The 10,767-nt window shown below is 50.1% G+C and overlaps 1 protein-coding gene across 1 annotated transcript; it reads left to right on the top strand.

Moving 5' to 3' along the window:
* Positions 1-471: 471 nt before the first annotated feature.
* LOC311076889 (olfactory receptor 51E2-like) lies at positions 472-1,473 on the top strand (the record flags this gene model as incomplete). The annotated part of the gene is made up of 1 exon (XM_084105406.1): positions 472-1,473. The coding sequence occupies one exon, from the start codon at positions 472-474 to the stop codon at positions 1,471-1,473; it is 1,002 nt and encodes a 333-aa protein (XP_083961532.1).
* Between the last annotated feature and the right edge of the window lie 9,294 nt (positions 1,474-10,767).

The following is a 10,767-nucleotide window of genomic DNA, read 5'->3' as shown; positions in this document are numbered from 1 at the left end:
AAAGTGCAACATTAACATTAAACATATCCTTAACTACAACAACAGCAACATTTTGAACACAGTACTTTTTAACCATGATACTTTTTATTAGACTTGTATGATTTAAAATATACTCCTGCCTTTATCCTCAAGTCTCTAGGGAGAAGGGTTGATCCAACAAATAAAGTCCCAAGAGCTCAAGAGAATGAACTAATATAAATTTGTCTGATGATTGGTAGAATTAGATGCATTAGCCAAATTGAAGAAGGTAGAGTATGAGTTTCCTTGAGTTTCTTCTCTTTATTTGTAACCCTTTTAACAATAACTTCTTTCATTAATTCAATTTGGTTATATCAAAGAACATCCATATTGTATGCCTTTTCATTAATTCGATGTGACTGAAATGAAATCATTATTTGAATATTCTCTTTTATTGTGCGCATTTCTAGCAGTTCTTAATTACAGGTCACAAAAAGCCAGACAACAGCTATCATGAGCTTCATTCAGTCAAACTCCTCTGCAAATGTGACCTTTGTTCGTCCTGCAACATTTTTCATCAATGGCTTTTTTAATGTCCCACATGCAAAATACTACTATGTGTTCTTGTCTTTGGTGTATGTTGTGACTGTTTTAGGGAATTCATTTATCATGTGTATCATTTATTCGGCCCGCAGACTTCACACAGCCAAATACATTAGTGTTTTCCATCTGGCCCTTTCTGATCTGTGTGGAAGCTCGGCTTTGATTCCAAAAGTCACAGACACATTTTTATTTGAGCACCAGGACATTTCATATGAAGCGTGTTTGGCATATATGTTTTTTGTGTATCATTTCATGAATCTGCAATCTTTGACACTACTTGTTTTGGCTTATGACAGACTGGTTGCTATTTGTTTTCCTCTACAGTATCATGCTATTGTAACTAAAACAGCCATGTTTATGATCATAGCCTTTATGTGGATTTTTTCTGTGACATTTTTTTCTGTACTTGTAGGTTCTGTGAACAGACTTTCTTTTTGTGGATCTAATGTGCTTGATAGTTATTTTTGTGACTATGGCCCTATCTATAGATTAGCCTGTAATGATAATTCTGTAAATGTTTTGTTGGGTAAAATTTGCTATAGTCTCTTGATTTTTGCACCACTGATTTTGATCTTCATCTCATATTTATGTATTGCTCTAGTTTTGCTTAAGATTCCCCATGGCGTTGACCGGATAAAATCCATAAAAACCTGCACTTCACATCTGATGTTGGTGGCAATTTTTTATATCCCAATTTTAAGCAATAATATTGCATCTATAATTACACCTTTGCATCCAGACGCCCGGATAATTAACAATTCTCTTACTCAGACAATACCACCTATGCTGAATCCCATTATATACACTCTAAAGACAGAAGAGGTCATGCAATCCATAAAAGAACTGTACAAGCGAAGCAAGGTGAACACAACTCAGGAAAGAAATATGAAATGCTGTAGGAGTAGAAATTAAAAATAATAATTATAGGTTCAATCTCACTGCTTGTGAGATTAAACTTTGATCATTCAACAAAAATGGATTTTGTTTGTAGTTGTAATAGGAATTGTGTTGAAAACAGGCTAAATATATATGCAAAGCCAAGTAAAGATGATTTGTGATTTCCTTTTTTTATTTATTAAAAAAACAAACAGTTTGCATTTATTGATGTCAGGTTAACGGTAAGTCAAAAGAAAAGAAACCAATTAAATTTGCTTTAAATATAACAAATGTTTTATAAATGTTTTTCTGAATAATTATTTGTTGTATTCATGGAAATAATTTATGCAGTCACTTATTCTCACCATGTTGTGCTATATGATACGTATGATCCTATACCACGTAATGCAGTCATGTGCTTCAGTTAACTAAACTAATTCAACATAATTCTTAAATTAGACTTCCATTCTATTAAATAACACAGAGACATACCAGACCAGAGATTACAGTATTTACATGCCAAAAATGCAGAATACAGCACACAGGCCAATATGTAATCCTTATGACGTACCACCTAATGTATTTTTAAACAAAAATTCTACGTTTTCTATCATGCTATTGTAACTAAAACAGCCATGTTTCTGATCATAGGCTTTATGTGGATTTTTTCAGTGACATTTTTTTCTGTACTTGTATTTTACAGAATTATATACTAATTCTGTAAAAAATATATATAATGACATTTCTGAACCTAACACATACAGTGTAAATGTGGTTCCCTTTCGTAGTCACTCCGAGTTACGTCGGATGACGACGAATGGGGTTTCGCTTAGAAAGCCTATCATCTTCGAGTATATAAAACGAGCCAATGGCAATGAAATGCCATGGGTCTGCGGAATTTGCATAGCGTATCTCCGCCCCACGCAGGGGGTATATAAGGAAGTGCGCGAGCAACATGCAGATATGTTTTCGCTTCGGAGCCAAGAGTTTTCTTCACTCCTACAAGCCATTCTGTATCATCTTCACTCTTCGAGACGAGCGGCTCTTCAGTGTGTTGGTGTGACGGCGTGTTCCAGCGAGATCGCATTGCCTGCTGCTGGTCTGTGCAGTGATCTGCCGACAATGTGTGTGTTTCTCCCTGGGCGCTTCAGCACTCTGCTGAGCTTTTCCTCTCTCTAAAAGAGCTGCACGCGGCACGTCTTTTTCAAGATGGCTCGCCCATGTATTACTGGATGTGGGCGCGTGACTCATCTGTTTAACGGTCGCGAGACTCGTGGATGAGTCATGTTTTCATTGCGGGAACATGACCATCGCGATGTTTATAGATCGAGACTCAATGATCTCCGTGTGGGTAGAGTCCCCTCTGCCACACCCCAATCTATCTCTTCCTACGAGTGGGGATACTTTGGCTGGTGGCCAGGGTGATCTGAGGGTTACAGTGTGGCATAATACCGACGAGCATTCCTCGGGCCACGCCCCCCTCCACATCGCAAACCGTGGGGCTTCCGTGTGTGCCTGGTTCCTCTCGGGGACCCAGTGTTTTCATTCGGGGCTCCAGCAGGTGGTGTCATGTCACTCACAGCATCACAAGGCGGGCTTGATTCCTCTGGAAATGAGGATTCGACTGCGTTGCCTCCCTCTGGAGTGTCAGCGTTAGTCGGGTCAGATCCAGAGCTGATTGCCATGCTTTCCCGGGCAGCTGAAAGCATCGGTTGGAGTGGCGCCGCACTCCCCCCGAGCGCTGTAGGCTTCCCGGATGTACATCAGGACGCTTCCGGTCCGCGGGACTTTTCAACGTGACTTTTCGCGGCCCGCGGGCGTCCTCCGCCTATTGTGACACAGGCATGCGGTCCTGTGTGTCGCCTTCACCTTCGAGGCAGTGCTGACTCGGGAGTTCTGTCTGAACCGGCCGCAGTGGAACGCTAGTCCTTCCCTGGCCAACACTGACAGAACGTGGAATCTCGACCACGCCCCCTTGCTGGGACGCTATGCCTCCCATGCCCGGCCTGGTCGTTCCGCCGCGCACACTACTGACCTCGCTCTCGGGCGACATCGGTACCTGCGTGATCCCGGGGCCAGGTGATGTCCACAGCTGTGGTCCAGGAATGGGCTCAGCCAGGTTGATGTGAGGGGATCTGAGAATTCATTTTCTCAGCTCCCCCATATCCCAGGCTGGGCTCCTCGGCGGTGTGGTTGAGGACTGTACCCTACAGTCTTTTGACCCCCCCAGAAGCAGACCGAGGCCTTCTGCACCGACGGTCATCCGTCCATGTGGTCTCCTTAGTCTGCTTCCCGCCGAGGCCGCCTCCCTGCGGCCCCTCCCCTCGAGCCTTCACTGCCCCCGAGCAGGAGAGGGTTGCAGGAGGGCGGCACCACCCGTCTCCGCCCCTTAGCCGGCCAAACGCCAGGCTAAGCAGCACTCTCGAGATGGGTGGCTTGCTCGGCGGTGTGGTTGAGGACTGCGCCCAACAGTCTTCGACCCTCCCCTGAAGTGGACTGAGGCCTTCTGCACCGACGGTCATCCGTCCGTGCGGACTCCTTAGTCTACTTCCCGCCGAGGCTGCCTCCCTGCGGCTCCTCCCCTCGAGCCTTCACCGGCTCTGGGCTGGAGGGGGATGCAGGAGGGTGGCACTGCCCGTCTCCGCCCCTTAGCTGGCCAAAATGCCAGGCTAAGCAGCACTTTTGAGACGGGCAGCTTGGAGTTAGGGCTCAGTTCTTAGGAGTTGGTAGCAGGGCCACTCCGTCCCCCGTTGGAGGGCCGGGGGAGAATCTCTTGTTTCAGAACTGATGCCCCTTCCTCCGAGCCCCAAGAGGTTGTGGATGACAGTGCGCTCCGCTCACGAGCCTCACCACTCTCGTCCCCCTCTGTCGCCAGACCCCTGCCAGAGCATGCCCCCGTGGGACGCTGGTCCTCCCCTGGCCTCCTCTGGCAGGGCGCGGCTAATGACCGTGCCTCCACACCGGGCCGCTATGCCACCCACGTCCGGGCCGGTCATTCCGCTTCGCTGCTCCTTCAGTGTACGTCTGGTTCCCTTGACCCCGTTGGTACAGCTTTTGGAGCTTTCCCAGACTGTCCTGTTGGGTCGCGAGAACCATCAGGCTCGGCTACGCGATTCAGTTCGCGCGGTCTCCTCCCCGCTTCAGGGGAGTCTGCTTCACTATGGTCGGTGGCAATGCCCCTGTCATGAGAGTGGAGGTCGGCACCCTACTGGCGAAGGGTGCGATCGAGATTGTCCCTCCAGCCGAAATGAAGTCCGGCTTCTACAGCCCCTACTTCATTGTACCGAAGTCAGCAATCGACCTGAAGGACGCCTACTTCCATGTCTCCATTCTTCCTCAACACAGACCGTTTCTTCGGTTTGTTTTCGAGGGGCAGGCATACTAGTATGCGGTTCTCCCTTTCGGGCTAGCCCTGTCTCCTCACGTCTTCACGAAGGTCGTCGAGGCAGCCCTTGTTCCCCTACGAGAACACGGGTTCGCATCCTGAACTATCTCGACGACTGGCTGATCCTAGCTCACTCTCGAGACCAGGGTTGCGAACACAGGGACCTCGTGCTTCGGCACCTAGCTCGTCTGGGCCTTCGGGTCAACTGGGAGAAGAGCAAACTCTGTCCCGTGCAGAGGATCTCTTTTCTCGGTATGGAGATCGACTCGGTCGCCATGTGCGTGCAGCTTACGAGCGAGCGCGCGCAGTCACTGCTGACTTGCCTTCGTCAGTTCGAGGGCAAGAGTGCGGTTCCACTGAAACTTTTTCAGAGGCTCCTGGGGCATATGGCATCCGCAGCCGCAGTAACGCCGCTCGGATTGCTTCATATGAGACCGCTTCAGCTTTGGCTTCGCGATCGAGTCCCGAGGTGGGCATGGCAACACGGCAAGCTCCGAGTTCCAGTGACTCCGACCTGCCGTCAGACCTTCACCCCGTGGTCGAACCTCAATTTTCTACGGGCCGGAGTGCCCTTAGAACGAGCTTCCAGGCATGTTGTTGTATCAACAGATGCCTCCACCACGGGCTGGGGTGCCATGTGCAATGGACATGCTGCCGCAGGCTCCTGGACAGGACCCCAGCGCCTTTGGCATGTCAATTGCCTCGAGTTGCTGGCCGTACGCCTTGCCCTGCACCGCTTTCGGGCGTTGCTCAAGGGTCAACACGTACTAGTCCGATCAGACAATACCGCCACAGTAGCGTACATCAACCGTCAAGGTGGTCTACGCTCCCGCTGTATGTCGCAACTCGCCCGCCACCTCCTCATATGGAGTCAGAAGCATCTGAGGTCGCTTCGAGCCATTTATATCCCGGGACACCTGAACCAGGCGGCCGACGAGCTGTCTCGAGTTCGGCCTCTCGCTGGAATGGCGACTCCATCCCCAGTCGGTCCAGCTGATTTGGGATCAGTTCGGGGACGCTCAGGTAGATCTGTTTGCCTCCCACGACTCGTCCCACTGCGACCTGTTCTATTCCCTGTCCGAGGGCATGCTCGGCACGGATGCACTGGCGCACAGCTGGCCGCGGGGCCTACGCAAGTATGCGTTTCCCCCAGTGAGCCTTCTTGCGCAGACCTTGCGCAAGATCAGGGAGGACAAGGAGCAGGTAATATTGGTTGCCCCGTATTGGCACAACCGCACCTGGTTCCCAGAACTAGTACTCCTCGCGACAGCACCTCCCTGGCCTATTCCTCTGAGGAAGGACCTGCTTTCTCAGGGATGGGGCACCCTTTGGCACCCTCGTCCCGATCTTTGGAACCTCCACGTGTGGCTCCTGGACGGGAGGAGGTAGGTTGAGTACCCTACCACCAGGGGTGGTGGCTACCATCACTTCCGCTAGAGCATCGTCCACGAGACATGTCTATGCGTTGAAGTGCAACCTCTTCGTCAACTGGTGTTCTTCTAAACATCAAGAACCCACAAAATGCCCAGTGTCGTGCTTTCCTTCCTGCAACAGGGGTTGGAGCGAAGGCTGTCTCCCTCCACCCTGAAAGTGTATGTTGCCGCCATTGCCGCACATCACGACACAGTTGATGGTAAGTCTCTGGGGAAGCACGACCTGATCATCAGGTTCCTGAGAGGAGCGAGGAGACTAAATCCTCCTCGCCCTCCTCTCGTTCCCTCTTGGGATCGCTCAGTGGTTTTAACTGCCCTGCAGAGTGCTCCCTTTGAGCCTCTGCAATTAGTGGAGCTTAAGTTCCTGTCAATGAAGACAGCGCTCCTGGTTGCATTGGCCTCCATCAAGAGGGTAGGGGACCTGCAGGCATTCTCGGTTGACGAAGCGTGCCTGGAATTCGGGCCGGCTAACTCTCACGTAATCCTGAGACCCCGGCCTGGATATGTGCCCAAGGTTCCCACCACTCCCTTCCGGGACCAGGTGGTGAACCTGCAAGCGCTGCCCTTGGAGGAGGCAGACCCAGCCTTGGCACTGCACTGTCCAGTACGCGGCCTCCGTGCTTACGTTGACAGAACGCAGTGTTTCAGGACCTCAGCAGGGTGGGAATTATACCGCGGCCACGCGGCCATGGCCGCCGTTGCCCTACACTTTGGACTTCATGCCCCGTGAAAAAAAAATCATCGTACGGCCACAGTGGCCTGTGTGCCCTGGCCCTGTCCAAGTTCCACCCAAGTAGTCTCTGAACTTCAATTTGTTTGTGGATTCGCGCAGGTGCAGTGTCATAATCACATCGATGATCTCACGCATCAAAACAGCAGTGCAAGAAGCATGTAACGTCAGCACCAACAGAAGAACGACACTCTGTTGTCGACACTGGTGCATAGATATATACACTAGATTTCGCCTTGGCTACGGCATTCGTTCATGAACTGCCGTAGCCAAGGCGAAATCTATATGTCTATCTATGCACCAGTCTGTGCACACGTCACACAGCAGGAAGCGCGGGCGCCCTCAGATCACTTGGACGTCGCTGTGTTACAAGAGGTAAAAACGATATAAATACTGTTCGTTTTCTCACACAAACCGCTCGTTTCGTGTCTTAGGCCATCAATGTGTACTTACGATGGGGAATTGTTTAATTTGGACGATGGGGAATTGTTTTAATTTGGACTCTGTGGATGCTCTTTGAGACCGTGACCATAGACCTGCATTATATGACTGACAGACAAGAACGGTTTGACCTAAAAATATCAAAATCTATTTGCTAGTAGATAAGTGCCCTTTTCAGAAAAGGGCCCTATGCAAGGTTCCAGAGGTAACGGCGTCGGCGCACTGAAGCGTTTTTTTTTTTTATACTAGTTCAAAGTTACTATAAGATTTAATGTTATTACCTTGACAAACTATAACTTACATCATTAAAAAGATATGACTCACGTTTCAGTATTTGACCACTATTGTGTTCTGAGAAATTTATATTGACAGTTATGTCTTCATTTGTGTCAGGAGTTATGAAATGCAAAAATGAGTCGATACCTTTAATATGAATTATGAGCGTCAGACGCTCCCATTCATAAAAAACTCCTGTGCTGTCGTCATGACAGCGATTCACAAAACAACGTCCCTCACGGCTTTTAGCTCAAAAGTGTGCAGATTTGGAGAAATATTGATATATTCTCAGTTTACATCAGATTTCTATTGACAGGAATAATATTTTATTGAATTTATAGCCAAATGCGTCGATGTAATCATTATGAGCGCTGTATACTGATGTGCTGTGTTTTCAATTCATACCAGCAGCCTGAGGGTGCTCTACTGAACATTATAGTCCATATTTGAAACACATGAAGAAGAGCGTTCGACAATGCAGGAAATTATTAATTTATTGGCATTTGTGTTGTTTCTGAATGCTTTTATTGGCATTTGTGTTGTTTCTGAATGCTTTTATTGGCATTTGTGGTGTTTCTGAATGCTTTTATTGGCATTTATGTTGTTTCTATTGTTGTGTGAGGGTGTATACCTTCTGGATGTAATGGCGCTCTCTCTTTCTCATTAAAAAATGTTTTTTTTATTAAAAAAGTCATAATCCATGTCTTATTCCAAATTAGGATGTTATGCTATCAATCTGAATGGGAAAACCATCGAATTGTATGATGGCCTTTGTGCCCTGTCATATGGCCTTGGTGCCCCTAAAAAAAAAAAAAAGGTGGAGGCCAAATGGCCTTGCCCCTAAAATTACATAATTCCCACCCTGGACCTCAGACCAGCTCTTTGTCTGTCATGGTGGGAAGCTGAAGGGAAAGGCTCTCTCCAAGCAAAGGTTGTCTCACTGGATAGTGGATACCATTGCTTTGGCTTACCAGCAGCAAGGTCGACCATGCCCCCTTGGTGTGACGGCCCACTCCACTCGGAGTGTGGCATCCTCTTGGGCTCTAGCGCATGGCGCCTCGCTAACAGACATCTGCAGAGCTGCAGGCTGGGCGACACCTAACACGTTCGCGAGATTTTACAATCTCCGAGTAGAGCCAGTTTCTTCTCATGTACTCGCTTCAACTAGCCGGTAAGAGATTCTGCTCAGGTGTCTTCGCTTGCTCGCCATTCCTCTCCACGGGCGGGATACGTGCGATATTCTCCTCAGGTGAGCCTAATAAGCCCTGAGTCTCCTCCAGCACTGTCGACGTCAACGCCAGAGTTATGCCACCGGCAGCTTTCGCGCTTGGCTAGGTGCCTCCATGTGCATGGTTCCCCCTCTGGGCGACCCCCACATGTGTATTTCCACTGTAAGCCTCTCTGAGCATGTGTCTTTCCCTCGGCAAGCCACCTTGCCATCCCTGGGGTTGAAATATTCCACCTGCGGCTGGACACCCCAGTGATTCTCCATATGCAGCCCTTCGGGTCATATGTGTATTCTAAGTCCCCCCCCTTCGGTTGGGCATGATTGCATATTTCCACTGAGATATGCTTCCCAGTGTACCTTGGTATTCCTGTGTTAAGTAGGAGTCCTTCGTCCGTGCCAGTCTCACGACAGGGAGCTCAGACTTACGCAGGGCACTGGAAGACAGCCGAGAAGTGGCGTGATTACACTGGGAACCCCATTCGTCGTCATCCGACGTAACTTGGAGTGACTACGAAAGGGAACGTCTCGGTTACGTATGTAACCCTCGTTCCCTGAGTAGGGAACGGAGACGTTACGTCTCCCTGCCACTTCTCACTTTAGGGAAGTCATTTCGAACAGGGTCCAGGGCGCCACTCAAATGGCACGAAGTGGGACGCACTTCGTGGACGCTGCGCAGCGCCCCCTAGACGATTTTTGGGGGGCCCCGTGACGCCCCTTCCCGAAAGGGGCCGTCCCCAAGGTCCCCTGAGAGGCGGACCCAAGACTCTAGACCCCCCAGGGGCCATATGGGAGGGGCCAGAAGTTACCTCCCCAAAACCGCAGTTCGGGCATCCGCCACCAGGTGGCTCACCGACGTCCCACCCGCAACCTATTCGACGGGCGTCGAATAAGTTGGAGGTGGGCGTCCACGGAGTGCCTAAACGTCCCCCTTACAGCCTATTCACCCTTACGGTATAATTCCCACCCTGCTGAGGTCCTGAAACACTGCGTTCTGTCAACGTAAGCACGGAGGGCGCGTACTGGACAGAGCAGTGCCAAGGCTGGGTCTGCCTCCTCCAAGGGCAGCGCTTGCAGGTTCACCACCTGGTCCCGGAAGGGAGTGGTGGGAACCTATTCACCCCCCCCCGGTGGGCGGGGACGTCCACAGAGAGCCTATTTGTCCCCTTCTAGCCTAAATGAAGCCAGGGGGCGGGGATCGATCCCGGAAACGCCCCCTGTCCACGGACAGCCTAAACGTCCCCCTTACAGCCTATTTCCCGCCCACCCGCCCCACGCCATTGGCCGAAGTCGCGGGGTGGGCGGTGCCGTCCACGGAGAGCCTATTTGTCCCCTTCCAGCCTATAATTCATTCCTTTTGTCCACGAAGTGCCTATGGTGTCCCCTGACAGCCTATTCTTCATCGGTTTGTCCACGAAGTGCTTATGGTGTCCCCTGACAGCCTATTCTTCATCCCTTTGTCCACGAAGTGCCTATGGTGTCCCCTGACAGCCTATTCTTCATCGATTTGTCCACGAAGTGCCTATGGTGTCCCCTGACAGCCTATTCTTCATCCCTTTGTCCACGAAGTGCCTATGGTGTCCCCTGACAGCCTATTATTCATCGATTTGTCCACGAAGTGCCTATGGTGTCCCCTGACAGCCTATAATTCATTCCTTTCATCCACGAAGTGCCTATTGTGTCCCCTGACAGCCTGTTCTTCATCGGTTTGTCCACGAAGTGCCTATGGTGTCCCCTGACAGCCTATTCTTCATCGGTTTGTCCACGAAGTGCCTATGGTGTCCCCTGACAGCCTATTCTTCATCGATTTGTCCACGAAGTGCCTATGGTGTCCCCTGAC

Source organism: Abramis brama (assembly GCF_963993115.1).
Source record: "Abramis brama genome assembly, chromosome: 25".
Taxonomy (NCBI): Eukaryota; Metazoa; Chordata; class Actinopteri; order Cypriniformes; family Leuciscidae; genus Abramis; species Abramis brama.
Note: the sequence above shows the minus strand (reverse complement) of the source record. Positions and strands in the feature narration are given on the sequence as shown.